Genomic DNA, 25,944 nt, shown 5'->3' with positions numbered 1-25,944 from the left:
GAGCAGTGTACAGTCGGGCACCAAATTAGTCGTCTGTTGTCTTCTCTTCTTTCCCCTCCACATAGGAATAAGATGATTGGCAGTTTTATAACAAGAAATTTAACTTTTTGCCACCCTTAGGAGTGGTCAAAACGGATATATCACTCACTGTCTATGATATGTGGGCCCTCATGAGTCTATGACATCAAGTGGCAAATCTGTTATATGAACATTCATAAGAGTGGCAAAAAGTTAAATGCCCGGTTTTATAGCTTGCTGAGTCAGCTTATTGTACGTGCTCTAAAACAAAACTAATGCTCAAGCTGTGACTAAAAAAGAACCATTTCTTCACTCAGCTTCCGGGTGGAGGAATCATGCCTATTTCTGAATGGGTTCTGTAAAACCTAACCGTCAGATTGTTAGCCGGACTCCCAGATCTAGACGCGCGACTCTCTTGTATCCATCCCCCACATCAGCGGAGAAAAAGGTTGAGATGCAACGTTGGGAGCAGCGTACAGTCAGGCAGTAAATTAGTCGTCCGTTGTCTTCTCTTCTCTCCCCTCCACATAGGAATATGATGATGTGGCATAGTTTTATAGGGGAAATTTAACTTTTTGCCACTCTTACGAGTGGTCAAAACAGATATATCACTCGCTGTCTATGACATGTGGGCTCTCATGAGTCTATAGCATGAGTGTCCAGTGACAAATCTGTTATATGAACATTCATAAGAGTGGCAAAAAGTTGAATGCCCAATTTTATAGCTCGCTGAGTTAGCTTATTGTACGTGCTCTAAAACAACACTGATGCTCAAGCCGATGACTAAAAAAGAGCCATTTCTTCGGCTCGGCTTCCGGGGAGAGAAATCATGTCGATTTCTAAATGGGTTATGTAAGAGCATATACAATAGTGGACTATAAGCCAACTATAAACACATTCTAAAGAAATAAGAGAGGAGAGAAAGAGTAGGAAAATAGCTTAGCGTACGATACTTTTCATACAAATTGTGTACGAGGCGGACGAAAAGAAGGAGCGCATACAATTTGTTTCGGCTTTGGCACGGACGGAACGAACGGCGCGCGCGCTACACTGCTACTCGGACTGTGATCATACACGGATTGTACGAGGACTTTCGTACGTATAGCAAGACTCGAAAGAGCATTGGACTACTAATTTGTAGCTAGCCACAGCACGGGCTCCAAGAAGCAGTGTGTATGACATATGAGACCATTATTAATATTTTACAGGTAACTATTATATTAGTAGTTGCTGTACCATTGAACTTGCTCTAAAGCCTAACCGTAATATTGTCAGCCGGACTCCCAGGTCTGGACGCGTGGCTCTCTCGTATCCATTCCCCACATCGGCGGAAAAGAGGTATCGATGTGCCACGAACACGAACTCGACGTTTCGTCTTCCACCATCCGCCGCCGCCCGCCACCCCCGCGCCTTGAGCTGCCGAGTCACCTCCTCCTCGGCTGCCGCCGAATTCCCCGCGCCGTGCGCCTCTAGGGTAGGGCCTACCCACTTCGCCGCTCCACCGGGTTGTACACGGGTTCGTCCGGGCGCGCCTCGCGGTCGGTGGGGTCGCGTCGCGGGGGGCCGGGGGCGACGACATGGACGAGGAGCGGACGGCGGCATGGTGGGGCCAGCGGGCGTGGGCGCTCCTCTCGGCCGTCCGCGCGCGGGCGCCGCTGGTGCAGTGCATCACCAACCTCGTCTCCATGGACATCGCCGCCAACGCGCTCCTAGCCGCGGGCGCGTCCCCGGCCATGCTCCACTGCCTCCGCGAGGTCCCCGACTTCACCCCGCGCTGCGGCGCCGTGTGCGTCAACGTCGGCACGCTCTCCGAGGACTGGCTCCCCTCCATGCGCGCCGCCGCCTCCGCGGGCCGCCCCTGGGTGCTCGACCCCGTCGCGGCCGCCGCCTCCGACTTCCGGATGGAGGCCTGCCTCTCCCTCCTCGCCCTCCGCCCCGCCGTCGTCAGGGGGAACGCGTCAGAGATCCTCGCCCTCGCCTCTCGTTCAGCTGCCGCCTCATCCACCTTCAAGGTAGTACCATATTCTAGCTTTCTCTCCTATTCTTCAAGACATTCTGTTTCTCAGTTCTTGCTTTAATTTCCTGTCCTAACGATGAGTATCAAAAATTCTTAATTGATGCGATGATTGTTTGATTGTGAACTGCCTAATGCATTGATACAGATTGCCAATTAACAATTTATTGACCCTGATTGTTATGGGAAAAAAATCTCATCTCCTCACAATTTTAAATACAGTATGAACCAATGCCAGTACAATGTTCAGTGTTCCATCATTAACCCCGACCGATTTGCAGGGCGTGGACAGCACGCATGACTCGGGGGACGCGCTCCAAGCTGCCAAGGCACTGGCGCGATCCACCGGCGCCGTCGTCGCGGTGTCGGGTGCCGTCGACTACATCACCGACGGGGCGCAGGTCGTCGGGGCGAGCAACGGCGTGGCCCTGATGCAGAAGATCACGGCGACGGGCTGCGCGGTGACGGCCCTCGTCGCGGCGTTCGTCGCGGTGGAGCCTTCGGATGCGCTGGTCGCGGCGGCGTGCGCCCTCGCCGTGTTCGGCCTGGCGGGGGAGATCGGGATGGAGTCGGCCAAGGGGCCTGCGTCTCTCAGGGTGCATCTCATTGACGCTCTCTACGGCCTCGATGAGCAAACCGTGACCTCCCGAGTCAGAATCTCGCTGCAATCGTAGTTCATCCGCACCATGGTGAGCAGTTTTGAGGGCAAAATACACAGGGTTTGGAATAATGTGCAGTTTGTTTGACTTCACTTTTAGCGGTATCAAATTAACCGTTGCTTGGCCCCATGTAGAACAATAAATATACCGGTGATCTTCTCGGTTGTACTGAATATTCAGTTGTGATGCCAAAACTGTCAATGCTGAACAAAATAGGAAGCTTTTTGTGGGCAAGTGGAAACAATGACAAGTGCGTGGGTGGTGTATGTTGCTGCTGACTTTTGTCGACTGAGTTCGAGATAACCGAACGAACCGCATGTCCAACAATGTCGTGCGTTGGGAAAGATAACGTTTGATGATGTGTTATGTGTAGATAAGTAAGCCATTGGACAAATAAGTTGAGATGGCCGAGTTGGTCTAAGGCACCAGATTAAGGTTCTGGTCCGAAAGGGCGTGGGTTCAAATCCCACTCTCAACATCAAATTTTTGTTCTTTTGTGCCTTTTTCAGTTCTTCCATAATCATCTCAAAACAACGCCAAATATCTATTTCTCAAGACAAAGCCAAAAATCATCTGCTGACAGAATTCAATCAGTTTTATTTGCGCTCAGTTCTTTTGGGAATCATATCAAAACACCACTCTCAACATCAAATTTTTGTTCTTTTGTGCCTTTTTCAGTTCTTCCAGAATCATCTCAAAACAACGCCAAATATCTATTTCTCAAGACAAAGCCAAAAATCATCTGCTGACAGAATTCAATCAGTTTTATTTGCGCTCAGTTTTTTTGGGAATCATATCAAAACAAGTAAAAAAATTGCTGAAAATATGTGGTTACAAAATATGTGACCTCTCGAGTCAGAATCTCTCTGCAATCGTAAAATTCATCCGCGCCATGGTGAGCTGTTTTCAGTGCAAATGCACAGGGTTTTGGAATAATGTGCAGTTTGTTTGACTTCACTTTAGCAGCATCAAATTAACCGTTGCTTGGCCCCATGTATAACAAATAAATGCGTTAATTCAATCCGTGCCATCGCAACTATGCATATTTAGATAAATGTCATTACAATTCGTCTATTTACAGCCGTGCCACTCAAATTTTACAAAATTAGGACCATACCATTACCGTTATGTTATTCATCTTCTTTCCATCTATACGTGAAACACACTTGTCAGATTCATCTTCTTCCCCATCTTGACCTCCCCCTCTCTCTTCACCGGCCTCCATCTCCAACGTATGCACGTTCTTGGCCTACGAGTCGACCAGCGTGTCCATGCTCCTCAGACACTCCAGATGACTCCATCCATGAGTCCACCATGGTGAAGCGAAGGTAGCTCTTGTTGGACGGCAGCTCAGACTACTCGGCGGGAATCTCGCCCTCGCCTCCTCATCGGAGACGCCGGGCAGGATGGCGTCGACGCTCTCGCCGGGCGTCCAGTTCACCGGCGTCGCCACCCTGTGCCTCGCCGTCGGCAGTATGTCTGTGGACCACAACATCCACACCTACACCCTCACAAATCTATCATTCAGCAGGCGCAAGCAGCCATTGCAGCTGTGTCAGCAATGCTGCTACCTTCTCACCGTCATCCTCTGCCCAAGGTGCTGCCTCCAAATACACCAAGCAAGACAGGACTCCAGCTTGACCACCGGTCAGACAGCTCGGCGGCACAGAACCTGCTTGGGCGATGAATATGTGGCGCTGGAGATGGAGGCCGGTGAAGAGAGAGAGAGGTGGAGAAAGTGAAGATGGGAAGAAAGATGAATCCGACGAGTGAGTCCTACGTATAGATGAAAAGAAGATGGACAAGATGGCGGTGATGACATAATTTCAATTTTGTAAAATTTAAATGGCGTGGCTGTAAATAAACGAATTGTAATGATATTTATCTAAATATACATAGTTGCGATGGCACGGATCGAATTAACCCATAAATGTACCGGTGATCTTCTCGGTTGTACTAAACATTCGGTTGTGATGCCAAAACTGTCGATGCTGAACAAAATAGGAAGCTTTTGTGGGCAAGTGGAAACAATGACAACTGCGTGAGTGGTGTATGTTGATGCTGACTTTTGTCGACTGAGTTGGACATAACTGAATGAACTGCATGTCCAACAGTGTCGTGTCGTTGGGAAAGATAACGTTTGATGGTGTGTTAAGTGTACGTGCTAAGTAAGTTATTGGACAAACTATTGGCAAAAGTTGAGATGGCCGAGTTGGTCTAAGGCGCCAGATTAAGGTTCTGGTCCGAAAGGGCGTGGGTTCAAATCCCACTCTCAACATCAATTTTTTGTTTTTGTGCCTTTTCGGTTCTTCCAGAATCATCTCAAATCATAGCCAATAGCCAAAAATCATCTCAAAACAACGCCAAACATCTATTTCTCAAAACAAAGCCAAAAATCATCTGCTGACAGAATTCAATCAGTGTTATTTGCGCTCAGCTTTTCTGGGAATCACTAGTAATCGTGTGCACATGCACAATATTTATTCTTAAAAATTCCAGATATATGAACCTGCTATATAAAATATAGTATTATATGAAATAAATATATACGTCAGTAATGCAATATGAAATAATTATGATTTGTTCGTATCAAGGTACCAAACAAACTTTCCCTCGTTAGCTATTCTGCATCAACTATTTTTTGTTGTTGTTGTACCGCTAAGAAAAAAATCAATGACCTCTGTGAGAAGAAATAGAGGCTTATAACTTTTCATTTGTCGGTACTAATCAAGTTGTTGAAACTTACAGTTAGCATGGATTAAAAAATATCAGTTTTTTATATTTTCATAAATAATGCTCCTTAATTAATACCAATATGTAGCAGAAAAAGTATATCAACCGTAACTTGCATTAGTATAAAAAACATAGCTATACTGGTAATGAACCAAAGATGCATCTGGACAAATAGAAATATAACAAAATAGCACAAGAAAAATCCATATCATTGAACAGTTAAGAACAAAGCTTATTATATTTTAACAACCGTCAATGGATTTATGAAAATAATTAAAGTGAAATAGGTGATAAGTAAAAATCAAAAGTGACTTAAAAAACATGCAACATTGCTGAAGTACATCTGTATCGTTAGAGGATATGAATTTCATGCCTAGCCATATATTACCTATAACCATTCAGGGTCAATTTTGTAGTTTAAATTTCCTGTTACCACACAAATTGGTTTGATGCAAAAAGGTAGAAAATAGCATTATTCACCTGAGTGGAAGCCTTTTTAATTCTTCTCTCTGTTTCCCTTCATATACATTAGATATTTATTATAAAAACTCTCAAGGGCTAGATGACATAGATATGTTTTGTTAGCTTGTGTAACGGTAACATATCTCAAGAAACACATATGCTTCCATAACAGAAAATTAACGGAAATGTTGTATGCCCTTTTAGTCACAGAAAATTAAGATATTCCAAGATCGGTCGGAGTGGGGCGGGCGACGGCGGGAAGCGGTGGCAGCGGCGGCCTACGCTAGGGCGCCGGCCGGTCAAATGTTGAGGGCAGTCATCAATCGGTGGGGGGCAGGCGACGGTACCGGGGTCGGCCGGGAGAGCGGGCGCGGGCAGCTTGTGCCCGACAGCGGTGGTGGCTTGCTGGCGTCCGGGAGAGCGTCACAATTCCGGTGGAGTCAGGGGTGATTTTGGTGGAGGATTCACGAGCGATTTTGATGGAGGAGTCAGGGGCGATTTTGGTGGAGTAGTCAGGGGGTGTGTCCTATGTAGGGTTGCAAGAGATAGTTGTTTCAGGTCGGCCATTGAATACGTACATCTAACGGTTGAAAATGAATCGAGTAAATCCTGTGTACATTTATTGGTGTGGCCATAAAAAAATTACAACTCCTCCCTTTTATATTAATATAGATATCAAAACAAGTAAATAATTGCTGCAAATATGTGGTTACAAAATTTAATTTTTGCTTCTCCTACCCCTATAGCTACAAATGTATTCCATCCATCCTAAAATGTAAGCATTTTTAAAATTTAAATCTAGTACTAAGATATAATTATTTTCGATCCTAAAATGTAAGCATTTCTAAAATTTAAATCTGGTAGTAAAATGTAATTATTTCCGATGATATTCATGCTGCTACTGTTGTCTCATAAATCACTTTTTAATTATTTTTTCTATTTTATTTTTACCAACCCTCCTCGCACCTATTCATTTCTCGTTTCCTAAGAAACAACATAATCTTTTGTTTTTGATCTTTATTCCTACTTAACAAATAACAATCTAGAAATAACTATATGTAGGACGGGGTAGTAACTCATTATACTCTATTACATCATTTCAACTGTTAAATTATAAGATTACATCATTTCAACTGTTAAATTATAAGATGGTATGGGATAGTAACTCATTATACTCCAGTATACCATGTCAACTGTTAAATTATAAGACTGCATACATCATCTCACACGCCATGCACGGACCGTCATCAGTCACTGGTAAATGATGATATGTTCACCGCTGCCTCTGTTGAAAACTAATTGTAATACAATCATCAGTTAATTTGATCACACAAAATCCATGGAGTGGATTCATCTAGTAGTAGGAGGAGGCCTTGTGGATGGTGAGGATGTTCAGCATGAGGAGGACGAGGTCGGCGAAGGCGGCGATGAGGGACACCGCGACGGCGGCCATGGCGCGCTCGCAGAACCGGCCGTAGACGTCGCACACCTTGGCCCACCGCACGTGCGCGTTGCCGCGCTCCCCGAGGAGGCCGAACTGCGCCGCCGCCCCCACCGCCGAGAAGAGCAGCGCCAGCGCCACCAGGTCCCCCACCATCACCGGCACCACCGCGCTCCGCCTCCGGCACGCCGCCAGCGCCGCCGCGCAGAACGCGAACACCATCGTGTTCGCCACCACCAGGTACCTGCGTTGCATGCACCGTCCCACCCCCATATGAATTCTCTCACAGATTTCGACAAATACTTGCAACGTATTTAAAAATAAAAAATAATTCACAAATAAAATTTTATATATACGTATTTTTAGCGATATAAAATTAAAAAAATAAAAAATAAACTACGATGAAAAAATCACAAAATCAACTCTATACTTAAAATTAAAAATTTGAATTTTGACGTATAAACTTTATCAGATGAAAAAAAAAGAATATTTGCACGTCGCGCGTCAAGCTGGGTACAGGCCCGGGATGGAATCCGAAATCGACGGCCATTAGTGAGTGCGTGGCCTGCCTGATTATCTGCACCCACGAATGTTCAGTTGCATTTGTCGCATGATAATCCTAGATCTCCCCGTCGCCGTCACGCTCATCTTTACTCGTCATTGCTCTTGCTGTGACGTTTCCCGTAGCAAAATCGATGCAGCTGACTAGCTACCTCTTTACTCTTTACTAGACCGATCACGCAAGTTGGTCTCACAAGTAAAAAAAAAAGAGGATTTTCTCAAAGAAATTAACAGCAGATGAAAAAGTATAGTTAGCTAGCTTTGTAGTAATTCATTGATGGAAAAAGTGATATATTCACTTAATTGGTCTCCCTCACCAAGGCAATCAAGCAACCACTCCTACCATTCAAAAGGCAGGCTACGTTTCCACGCAACTGCATGAGTGCAGGGCTGATGGAGAAACAAATCAATGATCGATCAATCACATAGTATCAATAAAGATCAGTCACATATAGATCCCGTGTTCAAATCTTTATTAAAACAAATTTTAAATATTTATAAAATTAAATTTTAGATTAGGTTGTTCGAGAGCCAGTTTTCAATTTAAAATGTTGTATATATCCGATTAGATACAGATGCCGTATAAAAAAGAGACCATTCTCTAAAAGAATAAAATAAATGATAAGATCAGATGATAGATCGATCTCCCTCCATGCTATAGCAAATTTATAGATAAGATGCATATATCTTCAGTAACTAATAGCGACTGTTCGACAGCTAACCTGCATTGGCTGGCTGGAATAATAATTAAACGAGATAGACATATATATTCCGATGCGTAGCAGAGTATATATATTTTTTCCAGTGGATGAAATAATCAGCAGTGATCTTTGATAACGAGGAGGGGGAGAGAGAGAGCATCATATCCATGTCGGTTGTTTCACTTTCACCCTCTCCAAATCCCAGCATCGGTTTCTCGCCTTTCTGGAAAGGCCAAACCAGTGGTCGTTAGATTGGGCCGCCTCCTCATCAGGATCACCACCACCGCCCAGGGGGCCCACAAAAAACATTGCGATTGCAGGTTTCGGTTGGGCCCACCGCGCATGCAGATGGGGTGGACATGGGCATTGGCCAGGTGCAAGTGTGTGCAACCAACCTCTCTTTCTCTGCAGTAATGGTGCATGAGCCACGTGGTGCGCCGCAAACACCATTCGTCTTTCTTTTTTTCTTCTTCTCCCCGGAAATAGTAGTGCAAAAAAAAAAGAAAGAAAAGAAAAGAAATCGTCGATTCGGTTTTGTTGGCTTGCAATGTGCAAATTTGTTTTGGTTTCTAAGCTGAAGCAAAGAAATTTCTGTGGCTGCTACTGATATCAACAATGTCACCCACGGTGACACATGAGACTAGGCTGGGTTATTTTTCCGGATAAAAGATGAAGTATGAAAAAATATTTAATTTCTCCTAACTACTTAATGATATAAACAATATAATTAACTAATATATTATTAAAAAAATCTAATTTAAAAGTAAAATGATCAATATATATATATATATATATATATATATATATGAAAAAAATACACCGGAGTAGTTCGAAAAACATGCATGTAAAATAATCTGGAAATAGGTTGCACAAAGGAACACATCCTCCAATAAATTTTGCATAGAGTGCCAGTAGACTATGGTGGTATATATGTCACTTTCAAAAAGAGTAACACTCAAATCTTTACTATTGGCACTTAGCATTTGTTTCATGGATTATTAATACATCCATGAAGAACATGTTTCAGGGTTCACCACGATGGTGGCAATAATAATACGTGATCTGTATGTGTGGCGACCGAATGGAGGTGGCAAACAGTAGTGGTGGCAGTCGTCGACGGTACTAGTGGTAGGCTGGTGGCATACCTGGGTTGTCCTTGTCTAATTCTGATTTGGGTTTCCTTCAGCTAATCAGTGTGCTGTCCACTATCAAAACACAAACAACTATATTCCAGTACTCGAAAAACTTTCCTAAGGAAAAAAAAACCGTTAGGAAAACACACATACATATCGTTGTTTACAAGTCATTTGCATCCTACAATTCAGCTACTGAACAAAATTTTCACCATCAGAGAGTATGAGACTGACCGACAGAGTTTGTATAGTACCACAAGTATGTAAAAAGGCTCCTGCAAATTGCTAATTCTGTACTAGTATCTGTTGTGGCATCCTTGTCTGTTGTTAGCATGTTATGAAAGTTCTTTCCATTGATTAGGTAGGAGAAAGAGAAGGGGGTCTTGTTTGGACGTGCAATTAAAGGAGAGGCCAGAGGCCACTGCAATGGAATGGATGGTCAGCAATTAGGGCATGCAAAGACATTAATTTCTTGCGTGTCATCTTCCTCAAAAGCATTCCGCTAGCTTCTCTCTTCCTCAGCATCGATCCTGCCAGGAAGATCGATGTACCGTACACATGCATGCATACATACTGATCAGTATGATTCTAAGACTCAGTGAGGGATATGAAAAAGATTTGTTTTTTTTTGCTGGAAATTCAACCATGTATTTGTGGTAGGGCTTGGTTTCTTGGTTTGCAGAATTCTGAGGGAAAAGTAGATCAAGATTTGGGATACAGGTCATGTGTATTGGCTAGACATGCATGTGCTTGTTTGGACCCATTTTTTGTTTTCAAACCTACATGACATAGTAGCTCCTTGTGTAGTTTGTCCTATGTAATGAGTGTGTCACTGGGCTGCTGCTGCTGGGCTGCAGCATCAAGAAAGCAATCACGCAAGAGAAAAAACGAAGAAGGGAACAAAAAGATGGAGGTGATCAAGTGAAACTACTGAGAAAAACCGCAGCTTGCAGGTGCATGCATGCGAGGAAAGCTAGCACGCGATTCAGCTTCAATAATTAATGGAGCAGTAGATCGACGGAACGGACGGACTTACACGAAGGCGGAGGAGTAGGTCCACTTGGCCGTGACGGGCACCCGCTGCAGCAGCTCCCCGCCGCCGCCGGCGGCCTGGACGGTGGTGCTCTGGCGGTCCGCGGCCATCACGACGGCGGCCACCAGCGTCGCCGCCAGGACGAACACCCGCAGCGCCACGCAGCACGGGTCCACGGGCGGCGCCCTCGCAGCCGCCCCCGCCAGCGGCGGCAGCACCGCTCCGCCGGCGCCGGCGCCCGCGTAGTAGCCCCTGCGGCTGCCGTAGTAGTCCAGGCCGCCGCCGCCGCTGCCGTTGAGGCCGGGCTTCCCCCGCGACGACGACTCCATTGGTTACACGCGCTGCGCTGCGCTGCTTCTCCTTGGAATCGTGGGTGGTAGGCGAACGGAGCGGGGCGCGTGTGTACCTGATGTAACTACCACGGTACGGTGTTGTGGTGTACATGTACTCCTCTACCACTACACGAGAAAGAATTTGTTGTTGGGTTGGGGTATTTATGGTACTACAAAGTTACTAAGAGGTGGTATCACCTCTTTGGTATGGTTACCAATGCTTCTATTATGTGCAGGGGCCGTATGTATCAAGGGGTTCTTCTAATTTCCATTAGAAAAAAATTAGCTACAGTTTATCAATTTTCATCATATATGCATTTTTTTAAGTCAAATTCAGCCACCTGTAACCGTGTAAATCTAATTCAAAGCACTGAAAAATAAATAAGTGACAACTCCTGTTTCACTCTACCTCCGTCCCTGATTACATGGCCCTTTTTCTTTTACAAGGTTGGTTAAGAGTTTCACATGTACTTGCTGCCATTGCCATGCGACTGTTGTGCGACATGATGCGGCAGCACCGGTGGCGTGGAGGAAGCAGTGATGGTACCAGGACAATCAGCCACGATGTAGGGGGTATATATACGGCCTGTGGTGCCAGATCGGTATGTCTATTTCACGCGGCTGTGCCTGGAGATGCATACTCTCGAGTCATATTAATTTCTCATATAGAAATTATGTAGCTGTTGACGAGATCTAGCTTTTGATTCGATGTTGTTTACGGGTTTGTTGGGATGGGGCTAAACTTTTTAGCCTAATATCATATCGGATGTGTGGACACTACTTTGAAGTATTAAATATAGACTAATAAAAAAACTAATTTTATAAATGAGTGCTAATCCACGAGGCGAATTTTTTTAGCCTAATTAATTTATAATTAGAGCATGTTTACTGTAGCATCACATAGACTAATAATGGATTAATTAGGCTCAATAGATTCGTCTCATGAATTAGTCCAAGATTATAGATGGATTTAATTAATAATCTATGTTTATTATTCATAATAAGTGTCTAAATATCCGATGGGACCCAAACAGCCCCTTAGATACTCATATATGTGTTTAGATTGAAAAATTTTTTGGGAGAATTGTCACGTCAAATATTTGACCGGATGTCGGAAGGGGTTTTTGGACACGAATGAAAAAACGAATTTCACGGGTAGCCTAGAAACCGCGAGACGAATCTTTTGAGCCTAATTAATCCGTCATTAGCATATGTTGGTTACTGTAGCACTTATGACTAATCATAGACTAATTAGGCTCAAAAGATTCGTGTCAAGATTTCTTCCATAATTGTGCAATTAGTTTTTTGATTCATCTATATTTAATGCTTTATTTAAGTGTCCAAAAATTCGATGTGATATTTTTGAAAAAAAAATTTAGGGACTAGACAAGGCCTAAAAGAGCGCATTGTAGAGTACTGCCCATCAATCGCATCATATTTAAATCCTTATAGATTTTCCCTCTACCTACCTCTTACTACATATAATCTCATCATTTAAAGAGGATATTTAAGTCATTTTTTTTCTTACGACCAATTTCTTAAACAGTACCAAAAACACATTTATATTATGATGGAGTGAGTAGAATGAATGTGTACGTGAATTGGTAAGAAAGAGAGCACCTAAGTGATAGGTCTAGAGTTCAAATACCATCATGATAAGTTATATATACGGTTAATCTGATAATAGGACACTACAATATGCTTTTTCCTTTTTTTCCTGGACCCAAATTTTAAATGTAGATCCCTACTATCAGTGTACGTATCAGGCACGTGTTAGATTCTCTAGAGAAAGAAGAAACAACGGCAAGACGAATATAGTGTGGCCATGGATGAGATGGCGGCGATGGTTAAGTTGCATTCACAGTATAATGACTAAGATAATTTATATATAATTATTTGTTAAATAGGATATAGATGATTTGATAGATGAACAAATAAATAAAGAGAACAGAATCATATCTGGTATGAGACTCAAGACATAACGAGGGATAAATAACAATAAATTCTACCTGAGTTAGGCTGTATTCTGCTCCCCTATGAGTTAACTTATCCCCTTGTTTTCCGTGCGCGCGCTTCCCGAACTGCTAAATGAGGTACTTTTTATAAAAATTTTCTATAAGAAAGTTGTTTTAAAAAATCATATTAACCTATTTTATATTTTTAATAATTAATTAATTAATCATGTACTAATATATTACTACGTTTTCTATACCGGGGTAAGTTAACTTACGGGCCTTCAAACAAACGTGGCCTTAGTAGTGTTCATTATAAGACTGGTGTCTAGTACCAGTTTCTTGATGATATGGAGAATAGAGAAATCATGACTAATGCCTTGCATTAGTAATGCTCTAAGGCTGGAGGAGAAGGTATTTCGATCGACGTTTAGATTTTCTTTTCCATTGAAACTTTTGTGAAATTTTTAGAGCAAAGTTTCAAATTTGAATTGAAACCTCTTTTGTGATTTTGAGGTGAAAGTTTGAGATCTGAATTGAAATTTTTATGATTTGAGTAAAAATGTCACATTTAGTCATTTCTAGTTATTTGAAAGTGCGGGAGATGTGACTGATTCACCAAGTAGAGGAAAAGTAAATCAAATCCCTCCCCTCTTGTGCCTTTTTTCTTATGTTCCCATCGTCTCGCAGTTACCACTGCTTATAAGCCAAAATTTGAATTTTTGAACTTAATTTTAGGCTTGAATTTGTGGTCTTTTCATCGTGTTTTTTTATAACTTTTGTTTTTGAGTTGCTATGGACACGTATATAAAAATTTTACCTGTAAATTATTTTTCGTTTGTAAAAACATGTTTTCGCTTTTTCTTCTAAGAAGCGAAACGATGGGAGCCTTAGCGTCAGTTGGTGAGAAACTTCTATCCTATGACATATGTTCGGTTGTTGTGTAGTTTAGTACTTTATGCACTCTTATTTATTTATTTAGCTCGGTTCTATTTAATATCAAATTTAAGTGGGTGACAGACACCAACATGCGAGGGAAATTTTCGCAGAAAGGCCACTTGTTTATTCCGCTCATAGGATTTATAAACTGTAGAAATATGATAGGATTAAAAAACATATGAAATTTCTCTTATTTTCCATGCAAGTCAACCAAAGAATTGAGAAAATAAGATTGGAGTGGTTTTTTTCTATGTTTTGCCCTCAGAAAGTGGAGGGACATGAAATTTTCCTGTAGTTTTGTTTTGGTGTATCTATTATAATATAAAACATGCTTGAAAAGAGGCTTCACGTTCGCTCTGGGAGCTAGAAATTATCACGTTAATCGGAGAAAAAGAAAAAATATGTACCGTTAGATCTTGGTGTGGGTCCAGATTATAACGGTTTAGATTAATCGGAGAAAAAGAAAAAATACGCACCGTTAGATCATGGTGTGGGTCCAGATTATAACGGTTTAGATTAATCGGAGAAAAAGAAAAAATACGCACCGTTAGATCATGATGGGTACATATTATAACGGTACAGATTAATCAGACAAAAAATATAGAAAAGCAGGTTTTTTTTTAAGAATAAAACAAAGATCAATCGGACAAAATCCCGCGTCGATCAACCTCTGCATGACCAGGATGTTGGAATTGGATCCCATCTCGCCGATCAACTCTTTCTCTGGGAACCAGTCCGGCGCGTATGTGCGTGCAGCGTGCGTTACGTGTGCCACGAGTTTTTTTTCCTTAATCGGATAAGGAAAATAGAAAAAAGGAAAAAGATAATGTTTTTTGAATAGGGCAAGGAAAGAAAAGATTTATTACAAATAAAGAAAAATAATAAAAAAGACTCCATGTGTAATCAAGTTTAGAAAAATCCAAATCTCAGTTATAAAGAAAAGAGTCCATGTGTATATACACTTTAGAAAAATCGAAATCTTAGATTAAAAGTCTTAAAATAATGAATACGAAGGGAAGCGTCCATGTACAAATACAAAGAGTCCATCTATAAATACAATAGAAAAATAAAAAAGTCTACGTATAAATACAATTTAGAAGTATATAAAATTTGAATTACAAATTAATTATTATGTAGAAAAGATTTCAAGTAAGTATTTTATCAAACCATGAGACACCAATTATGAAAAGCATGCAAGGCAGCAGTGAGAAAACCAATCATGATCAAACTCATGGACAACCATAAATTATAAATAACTTCATAATAAAAACATAATAACAAAAAATAATTTATATTGAGATAAAAGTCCATGTAGAGGTACAATTTAGAAAAAAAACAAAATTCAGATTATTTTTGAAAAAAAATATTATTATTGTGATAAGACTCTGTCCATCTGAAAATACAAGAACATTTAAAATTTATAGATAAATGACTTATTAAATATTCTTATATCAAATATATAAAATCATACTGGTCAAGTTAGGTAGAAGATTAAAATCATCGTTGTTTTTAATTTTTTTAAGTAATAGAACGTAAAAGTGTATATATAATTATGTAAAAAATATATATCAATGCTAGCCGCGCAATTTGCGCGGGCCACCATGCTAGTTATAATATAAAGACGGGCTTGAAAGGAGGTTCCATGTTTGTTCTTGGGCCTAGAAATTACCACGTTAATCGAAGAAAAATAAAAAAAATAAATAACCGTTGGATTATGATAAATCTATATCGATTGTTGTGATTTAATACGTGGTTGTGATTTAATAACGGCATATAGAATCTTTTGTAATCGAAGACTCGGAAGCAATAGCAATTAACTGAAACGGAAACATACTATAATCATGTTTTTTGGAATCTTGGGAGACAGCGTGAGTCCGGGAACCAGCCAGAATAGGACTCTAATGGAAGACAGTTTTAACCGTTTGGATATCGAGATGTAGTATTACTAGCAGCACTAGACGCCGACAAATCTTATTATATTCAGAACAAATAAATCAATGACTACACTGATTCCAATTTAAAAATCTAGAACATGGCTAATTCTACATGTGTTTGAAGCTGTATTAATCGATGCATCTTTGATTCACTGTGACAGCTGCTGTGTCACCCATGAATCGATGCATTCTCACATTATAAAGTTCTCGATTAAACTTCGTAAATAATGGATGCAATGCAAATCCAATCAATTGTCGAGAAAATTATGAGTTCGAATTGTGAAGACAAACACAGTTGGCATATGTTAATATATTTGAAACTAGCCAGCACGTTTATTCTAGAGGCTAAAAAATATCGTATTTGTTAAAGAAAGAGGTGAAAATTTTACACCGTTAGAGTACGTCGGACCATTGAGATTGATTGATTCGTGTGTGCATGAGGAAATTACTAGGAAAATTCTACCCAAACATTGTACAAATAATTACAATAGATTGCTAAGAATACATATATAAAAATTTATTTATAAATTATTTTTTTATAAATATTTGTCCCCGCTTACCCTCTATCTACAGCTATAGGCAACATTGTCGTGTATGGTCAGAAAAGAGATAGCTGGAAGCTGACAAAGTGGCAAGTGACAGCCAAACTCACACGGCCAGGCTAGAGATGGTAATGGGAATCTGCGACCCGATGGGTATTTACTCCATTAGAATATGAGTATGAGCTAAATATATTACCCGTGAGTAAGTAATTGGGTAAATACTTTCACCCGATGGGTACGCGGATATGGAAACGTTTTTATGATCCCATACCCGTTTACCCATGGGTAATAAATACCCGCAAGTTTAAATACATGTCATGACATAATATCAAATTAGCCTAGCCTAATTAACCAAAACCATATGTATTTAAACCATCCATACCTTTTTCACCACACTATATGAATGTGTGATGTTCTAAGTATCTAGCGTCTATGCAATATACTATATGGAAACTGTGATATTTAGATTGTTTTGAACTTTTGCGGGTACATGGGTGACCCGACGGGTAAGGTTTACCCAAGCGGATATAGGTATGGGAAAATTTTTTTACCCGTGACGGGTATGGGTATTTTAATGGTACAAAATTTTATTAGTGGGTATGAGTATGAGATAGCAATACCCAACGGGTATTTACCCATTGCCATCCTTAGGCCAGGCCAACCAGTGCCCTTATATGCAAATCGACAGGTGATTTCGGCAGCAAGCGCACGCAGGCACAATGGAATCGATAGGCAAATTACGTATGATTTAATTTCTATTAGGCAATAGGGTTCAATTCTTATATTAGTTGTAGAAAGACAATATAATTTTTCTAAGTTACAAATATACAATTTCAAATTTAACTTTTTATAAATTATAACAAAGATAGCAAATATAACTTAAGCAAAGAGAAAGACTACGACGGTACGTGGACGAGTGGACTGGGTGTGTTGGCCAATAACGAGTGTTACAGGGACTCACTGAATTTGACAAGTCTAGAAGTAAGAGCAAGGAGTCCCAGAATTTTTGGATAAATTTAATATAGTTACTTATTTAATTTATTGTTTTTATCAATGATAATATATTATAGAAATATATGTGTTTCACATGCTAGAAATATACGTGCAATAAGCTATGACTGATGACAATATACATTTGTTTTAGTTTTATCCGCGCAATTGCGTGGGCTACCTTCCTAGTTTCTTTGAAACGAACATTACTACAATATTCATTTCAAACAATTTTGTATTCCTACATTTTTACCTTTGTAGATTCTTTGAAACGAACGAGTCCAGATGGCTGAGTTTGAGATAGGAGGAGAAAATAAAAAAATGTCCAAAACATGTTAAGTCATTAGCACATAATTAATTAAGTATTAGCTAATTATGAAATAGCTACTAAAAATAAAAACTTAGATAAGCTTTCAATCTTTATATAATAAAAGAAGGCAGAGTAATATATATATATATATATATGTCCGTCACACGACAGATCGATCACACTCGGTGTAAACGCACAGCAGGGTCCAGTGTCGGGCCAAACGGCTGGCGTATAGCATATCCTAACGGCGCACGGTGCGGCGGCGAAGTACGGACGGACGCGTGCGGATGCGGTGGCACGACGATAGGAAGCTCCTCGTATACTCTCACGGATGTGCAGATCGAGCCTCGTTGCCACCGCCCGCAACGGAGATTCGTACCACCTCGCTCTGTTCAAAAAAAAAAATCATTTAAAACTTTTTTCAAGCTTTTAGTGTGTTTTATTGAAGTTTGACAGAATAAGAATAAATACATTAGATCTTTTTAGAAAAGTGGGAATAAAGAATTAAAAGATAAATGATTGCTTTCTACGTAGCGAGTACTATTGATTTGTATAAGATAAAAATGAATTGTTTTGGGCCCGAGGAACTACTTCACTGAGAAGACAGACAGATAGGCATAGGGATAAGCAGCGTCGCGTATATCAAGCAGCGAGCTTGTCATCATCGTCTCATCCAGTACTCATCATTCAGAGCAAGTTCAATAGCATAATAGCATAATAGCCAACTATTAGTTTTAATTTATCTATTGCTAATCTAATAGCCAATTCATACAATAGTTAGCTATAAAATATCAATACATGGTTCTACATGTCATATATATATTTTGTCTTGAAACCCATGTGCAGCTGGCTACAAATTACTAGCCCATCTCTTTTCTTTCTCTTCTCTTATCTCTTTAAAATATATGTTTGTAGCTAGTTTATTTGTACTGCTCTCACGGCGGCAACGATTTGTTTCATGTCTGCTCGGCTCTTTCGGGATTTTTACCTAGCTGCCTCCGCGGGCCATGGCCCGGCACGTTGTTCTAGCAAAGGTCGCCAGATTTGGCAGTTCGCATGTGAGAAAAGGTGGTGGTGTCGGGTCATGACGTCACTGCACACTGTTCTGGAGCTGCGTGTTCCCACAAGAGCTTATTGATCGAAATACTGTATTGCGTGTATAGTCATAGGCTAGATATATGCTAACCTCCGTTTCCTTTTTGAATTTTTAGGCAGTTATTGTTCTTTATACTTATATTTAATTATTTATCTTATTAAAAATATTATATTATTATTAATTATTTTGGTGTGATTTGTTTTGTAAATAAAAGTTACTTTAAGTCCTTCTGGTTTATATTGATCGTTCACGGCGAGTAACGCTCGCTATATCGCGACTACCTATTGCGCAATTTGCATGGTTTCGAGAGATGAGAGATGCCGTTGAGTCCTTGAGGGACAGACGAAAATCGAAATCACGCTGTAGATAAGGGAGGCAAATTGACCTTTTTCTCTGGATAATTTTAATTTGGGCCGTGACGAACTAGGCCCTCAACCAGAAGCGGACGGCGGCCGGTGTGGGCCGGCCCAGGAGGAGGAGAGAATTATAAATGGGCCATGAATTAATTATATTCGGTCCATGTGTCAGCATTCCACCCACCGTGAGTTTGAGAGGCCCGTCGGCGAGTTCGTCAGATTCCCGAGGAGAGAAGCTGGTCGTCCCCAATCCGATTCCGACGAGAGGAGGAAGAGCGGAGAGCGGCGGCGATGGGCGGCGGCGGGGGCACCACGTACAAGGGCTACACCATCCCCCACAACAAGCGCTGGCACACCGTCGCCGGCAAGGGCCTCTGCGCCGTCATGTGGTGCGTGCCCTCCCTCCTCCTCCTATCCGTCGCCCAGTTCCCCCCTCTCCCCCAAATCTGGTACCTTTCCGACGTTCCTCCTCGCTCGCCCCCCCAAATGGGATCCATTCCACGGCCAACGCGGCGCCCTTCTTCTCCTCCTAGATGTCAACTAGGAATCTCTTGTCGACTGTATGTTTGCGCGCTCCTCGAGGTGCTAGATTTGGATTCACAGTACGATTTGGGGATCTCTCGGATAGGGGCCTGGATCCTCGTCGGCGGGCGGTTTCATTTGGTGGGACTGATCGCTGTGTCGGGAAGACTCTTGTGTGATCGATGGCAGAGCTGCTTTCCCTCCTCCGGGGATTGGGGATTTGTTTATGAATTTCGTTGCAGTAACTTTTGTTCTAGTTTTTGCTAGCTTTTTGATCCGTGCTCTTCTTCACATGCCTGGAAGAATTAAGTCCCAGCTCTTATTTCGCTTTCGTGTCAAAGCAGAACGAGTGTCAAGTTATTTCGTCATTTTACAACCTTTTTGAGAACACATGAGTAAGGAAGCCATATGACAATTACGATTCTTGTTTACATCTCCAGTGTGTATCTTAATTAGCTTTCAGCTTTGCACAAAAGTACTATTATGTCACCTTGGTGTTTGTCGTGAAGCATCACATCAGAGGAAACACCATCCTCTCAGAATATATGACTTGCGATATTAAACCCATCAGTCCACCATCAACTAAATACTAGGTGCTGAAACTAAACAACCAAGCACTTAATGTTTTTTCAACTAGAGAGAATTTGTCACAATATCATTACTCATCTACAATTATGCATGATAATAAAATCAGTGGTTCTTTGTCTTCTCTATTCTCAGCCAGATATGTTTTCTTATGTTTCTTGATGAAGTCATTCACTGCCTGCTGCTAAGCTTCTTCTCGTGTAACCCACCATGGCAGTATCAGTATAGAAATCTCATTGTTAATACTTTTGCTTTATTAAGCTAACTTCCATTGCAACATAATAATCAAGTTTGTCCTTAGCTTCGTTTGTATTTTGCAATTTCAATCATATTGGATTATAAGCTTTACAGATTCTAGTAGAATGCCCATACTTTGTTACGGGATTAAAAACAGAATCATACGGTATTACATGTTCACGTGGAGGAAATTAATATGGCTACATCATTGTAATATTAGTCAAAGTACAATAGCTTTGAGCTTTGATTTTTATGAATAACTTTATGTAGATTTTTTTAACTTGTTTCAATAGTCGCACAATGAGAATGGAAAATTAAAGTTGGCAAGAAAAACCTTAAACTTATCCTAAAATTAAATCCTACAGTTCGAAATTTGATGCAGCCACCCACTTCTCTCTAGTTGAAAAAACAGCTCCTCCTCCTACCATCTTCTCCGTGAAACCCTACTTTCAAGGAGTAAATGAGGGTCCACATGTCATTAATGGGGTCAATGGTGGTGGCAAATTCAACGCCATCACCATTGCCTTCTTTTATAGTGGTGTAGATTTACTTATTAAAATTTTCTAGTATGTGGGGTCTCTACATTTTAACATTGATAGCCCAAGTGTTATATGTACAGGTTTTGGGTTTTCTACCGGGCTAAGCAGGACGGTGCTGTTCTCTTGGTAATGTGCTCTTTCAATTTACTCAATCTTGTCTTGCCTCGATTCATCTCCTTTCAATAAATATTAAATAATAATGTTTGCAGGGATTGCGTCATCCTTGGGATGGTCATGATGATCACTCTCATGGCCATGGACATGAGCATGAGGTATTATCATCTGACCTTTTTTCTTTTCGCTGGCATATTAGTCCATGTTTGATTTTTTTTTTTGTCAATAAGAAAACTATGTTGGTATGTTCTTCATTCTCTGCTGGAGATGAGAATGTGAAAACTCCACTGATAAATTATGGAACTGAAATGCTGGGTTCCTGCGTATTCCCCTTCCCTGTAACATTTGTAGGCACCTCTTGACTGCTAGTTACATGACTTGCATCCACCGATAATTATTTGCATTATCAGTTGAATGACATTGCTGGTTCAGTTAGTCGAAATATTGCTTACATGTAACTTTAGACTGTTTTTGTGCATGATGGAATATCCATAAAACTATAGCAATGGATTTTGTGTCTGATGTTGCCTGACAATATCCAATGCCAAGTCAAACCAGATGTGCTACTTTTCAATTAGACAAAAATAATGGATATTCATTATTTGTGCAGGGATCATCATCTTCGTCATCTCATTAAATCAAGTGCTTGTTGGCGGCTGACGGAGACTCTCTGCTTGGTTGTTGCAATGAAAGCCTCAAGGTTAATAAAGAGACTAAGACTAAGATTAATATGGGTTCATGTTGTTTGCAAATGTTTAAGGCAAACTGGTTATGTATTTTGCTTTTGAGATAGCCTCAACGGAAATGCTACCCATGTATCTTGTTGATGATCATTTACAGTTGTTTCTCCATGCGCCATCTGATACCCCTTTTCATTACACATCATAACGCAGCATATGCATCAGTCGCCGTGAATCGACGTTCTTTTGTTGTTTAGATTGAGAAAATTTTTGTGAGTAGTGTCATGTCAAATGTTTGACCGGATGTCGAAAGAAGTTTTCGGATACGAATGAAAAAACGAATTTCATGGCTAGCCTGGAAACCGCGAGACGAATCTTTTGAGCCTAATTAATATATCATTAGTAATGTTGGTTACTGTAGCACTTATGGCTAATTATGGACTAATTATGCTCAAAAGATTTGTCTCAAGATTTTTTCTATAACTGTGCAATTAGTTTTTTGTTTAACTATGTTTAATGCTTTATTTAGATGTTTAAAAATTTGATATGATGTTTTTGAAAAAAAATTTTAGGAACTAAAAGGCCTTAGTGTTAAAACAGTGGATGAAGGGGATGGCGAGTTGTGACCGAAGCAAATGCTTCAAATAGGATGTGCCATGAACTGTTTTTTGGCTCTGACTTGCACCATGCTCAGCTGACTCCACTCTCCCGCTGCTGATACTCCGTGCTGCTGGAGATGTGTGGGGTTTGCTTGTTCTGAATCTTGTAATTAATGAGCTGGAGTGTACTGGCTTGTGTGAGATGTGGCAAGTTGGGGCTACTATAGTTGGTGACTTTGTGCTGGGCCCTCGATCGAAGCACGCTGGCTGTCAACGACTTAGACCTCCAGCGAACCACACAAGCTCTCCGATGGAGTTGTTACGTGGCTCTCTAAGTCAAATTATAGCAATTTTGATAAAAAAAGTTAAACTACAACAAATTTGTCAATCGGATGGTTTGGTTATCTAGCTGGCCAAACTGTTCCGCTCATTTGCCAAATTTAGCCATTCAAAACTGTCTTGTTAATTGTGGGCTCCACATATATTGTCTTTCTCCACACACCTATAGAATTATAACTAGAGATGCTGTTAGAGTGTGTACATGGCCGATCCTGACTTTCAAGAGCTCGGTGTGAAACTAAACATAGATGTCCCTATCATACTGTATAATAATAATCAGTGTATATATATATATATATACACACACGTGTGAATTATTGCTGTAATATTTAAATTGCATTCAGAAACAATATTTGTATTAAAAACATGGTACATGTTGTCTCAAAATTTTCTTTTGGTGTTTTTAGGGCATGTTTAGTCCACGGAAATTTTTGGGTAGGGGTGTCAAACGAGATGTTTGACCGGATGTTAGAAGAATATTTTGGTGACTAATTAAAAACTAATTATATAGAGTGTCGGAAAACCACGAGATGGATTTTTTAAGCCTAATTAATCCGTCATTAGGACATATGAGTTACTATAGCAGTTATGACTAATCATGAACTAATTAGGCTCAAAAGGTTCGTATCACAAATTCCTTCCAAGCTGTGTAATTAGTTATTTTAGAACTATATTTAATTATCTATACATGTACTGAAAGATCCGATGCGACAGATGAACGTGAAAATTTTTGGAAACTAAAAAGTGTCATAGATGCGAAGTCATTGATAATGACACCAATATCAATTTTATTGTATAGTTTCTTCTCAATGTATAAAGATGAACCTAATTAATAGATGATAGGTGAATATAAAAAGTTTCAGCATATATCGGCATTGGTAGGGGTAGGGGACCCCTAGGATTTGGGGGGCCAGGGCAGTCGCACCTCCAGCCCCGCTCAGGGCTGGCCATGAGTGTGTATTAAATATAAAGAGAAATCTTTTTGGTTAGATGACCAAATAAATAAATGGAGAACCAAAAATAAAGATACCGTTGGAGATGCTCTTAGGCAGGCTTGCCTCGAGCTCGGATAGTAAGGTCGGCCTCGGCTAAATTCCATGACAAAGAATATTTTGATGATATTTTTTTGATAAAAATAATAATTTTGCGTCAATCATGTTAAATAAAAAGTAAGAATTATTTAAGATTAATATATAATGCCAACCCACATATTTTATCATTTAGATATATACAAATTTACACTTAATCTACTCTCTTATTAACTAAATGATTAAAATAGAATATATGGTTAAGCTTTAGCTCGGCTTGACCAGGCTCATGAGCTTCGGTTTAGGCTTGGGCTTAGCTCAAGTCAAACTTGAACAACTCGAGAGCTTGGAGCTTTTTTAGTGTCCTTGCGGTTACGGCGGCTACCTGTTGCTGCAGCCGATTGAGGTCCAGGCATTGGCATTGCACATTTGCACGCACGGACTGATGTCCAACGAGCAGAGGGCAGTCCGTTTCGTTTTTTGGAGGAATAAGCGAAAACATGTTTTTGCAAATGAAAAATAATTTGCAGGTAAAACTTTTATATACGTGTTCATCGCGATTCAAAAGCAAAATGTGTAAAAGAAATCATAATGAAAAAACCATAAAATCAAGTTCAAAATTAAGTTCTAAAATTTAAATTTTGGCTTATAAGTAGTTGTATCTGCGAAACGATAGAGCCCTGAGTGTCCGAACAGGGCTGCTGTATGTGATCACGGCCTGAACCTGAATCTTCTATATATGAAACCTGGCAAAGTTCTTGGTCCGAGAAACATGCCACGTGGCACAGCAAAAATCTTGCTTCTGCTACCCTTTCGGATTGAGAATCAACGGTTAGAGATAGTTGTGGCTGACACGTGTCAATGGCAGGCTCTCGCGAAATCAAGGGACGTATGTAGAGTATATTGAGTGGGGTCATAGGACCATACTCAAATTTAATACTTAATGTATTAATAATATATAATTAAGTAAAAAAAGTTTTCAACACACTAATAATTCAGAGAAAATATCCCCACTCGATTTTTAGGTTAGGTCTGGCCCTGCGTGAAACGGGAGCACGTAGCTCTGGCTAGGCGTTCACATCCTTCCCTGGCGAGAGAGAGAAATATCAATTGTGCATCCAGCTACAGACCTATGCAGTAGCCTTCCCCATGTATGTAAAATGGTCAAAAGGCCAAACAGGCCTAGACCTCGGTTTCAATAATTTTGCAAATCCATGATTCTAGCGATTTTATGTTTCCAAAAATTTTCTAGATGGTATATTTCAGTTTTATTTTTATTTTATCTTCTTAACTTCCCATAATTTAAACAACATATAAATATAAACATTCTCATTAAGGGCAGCTCCTCACCCCCAGAAATAAATAATAACTAAATTCGTATCTCCTCACAAAATATGAATAATACAAAATTTGCAAAGCTTTTCAAACATATGTATTGAAATAAACCATTAAAGAACTTACAACAATCATACATATGCCTATGCCATATTAATACTAATTGTTAAAAATTGCCATGCCTATATCAATATCAGAGTAAAATTTTCTACACTTTGTATACCTACGTCAATTAAATATCTTAAAGAAATATAGGAAAAAATGTTGATTCCACAAAAACATCCACATATTAAAAAGTTACACTATATATTGATAAGATCGCAAAATGCATTTCGAACAAGTTACAAAATCATTTACGCATACTCTTTGCAAGCTCTATATATATATGCATGAAAGTATATTTAACAATAAATAGAACGATATTAAAAATAATTAATAATTATGTATATTTTTTGAATAAGACGAATAGTCAAACGTGTATAAAAAGACAAAGACATCGAATATCTAGGGAAGGAGAGAGTATATCACAATAGAAAATCTTAATCAAAGATGAATTTCGGAGACCTCGTGTTATTGTTGAAAATGACGAGTATTATAGAACTGGAGGTAATACAATTTAAGATATGCAAATACTGCAAAAGTGCTTGGGCTATGAAGAACTTTTAAATTTTGTATATAAATATACTCCCTTCGGTGAAAAATAATTATTGTTTAGGACAAGATTTGATAAAACTTATAAAATTTTCACCATCAATTATTT

At 40.1% G+C, this 25,944-nt stretch overlaps 3 protein-coding genes and 2 non-coding genes across 5 annotated transcripts; 4 read left to right on the top strand and 1 right to left on the bottom strand.

Moving 5' to 3' along the window:
• Positions 1–1,310: 1,310 nt before the first annotated feature.
• LOC102702431 (hydroxyethylthiazole kinase) lies at positions 1,311–2,932 on the top strand. The gene is made up of 2 exons (XM_040529031.1): positions 1,311–2,030; positions 2,314–2,932. The coding sequence occupies exons 1-2, from the start codon at positions 1,596–1,598 to the stop codon at positions 2,704–2,706; spliced, it is 828 nt and encodes a 275-aa protein (XP_040384965.1). The 5' UTR covers positions 1,311–1,595; the 3' UTR covers positions 2,707–2,932.
• A 156-nt stretch (positions 2,933–3,088) lies between these two features.
• On the top strand, positions 3,089–3,169 carry TRNAL-AAG. Its single transcript has one exon. It is a non-coding gene; the product is annotated as a tRNA-Leu (tRNA).
• Positions 3,170–4,888: 1,719 nt separating this feature from the next.
• On the top strand, positions 4,889–4,969 carry TRNAL-AAG. The gene has a single exon. It is a non-coding gene; the product is annotated as a tRNA-Leu (tRNA).
• Positions 4,970–7,055: 2,086 nt separating this feature from the next.
• On the bottom strand, positions 7,056–11,235 carry LOC102702151 (CASP-like protein 1E1). Its single transcript, XM_040519986.1, has 2 exons — positions 10,759–11,235; positions 7,056–7,571 (listed from the first exon to the last, which is right to left on the bottom strand). The coding sequence occupies exons 1-2, from the start codon at positions 11,082–11,084 to the stop codon at positions 7,241–7,243; spliced, it is 657 nt and encodes a 218-aa protein (XP_040375920.1). The 5' UTR covers positions 11,085–11,235; the 3' UTR covers positions 7,056–7,240.
• An 8,148-nt stretch (positions 11,236–19,383) lies between these two features.
• LOC102720089 (NADH dehydrogenase [ubiquinone] 1 beta subcomplex subunit 2) lies at positions 19,384–22,061 on the top strand. The gene is made up of 4 exons (XM_006644107.3): positions 19,384–19,595; positions 21,170–21,215; positions 21,299–21,361; positions 21,814–22,061. The coding sequence occupies exons 1-4, from the start codon at positions 19,498–19,500 to the stop codon at positions 21,838–21,840; spliced, it is 234 nt and encodes a 77-aa protein (XP_006644170.1). The 5' UTR covers positions 19,384–19,497; the 3' UTR covers positions 21,841–22,061.
• The last annotated feature ends 3,883 nt before the right edge of the window (positions 22,062–25,944 follow it).

Source organism: Oryza brachyantha, chromosome 1, assembly GCF_000231095.2.
Source record: "Oryza brachyantha chromosome 1, ObraRS2, whole genome shotgun sequence".
NCBI lineage: Eukaryota > Viridiplantae > Streptophyta > Magnoliopsida > Poales > Poaceae > Oryza > Oryza brachyantha.
Note: the sequence above shows the minus strand (reverse complement) of the source record. Positions and strands in the feature narration are given on the sequence as shown.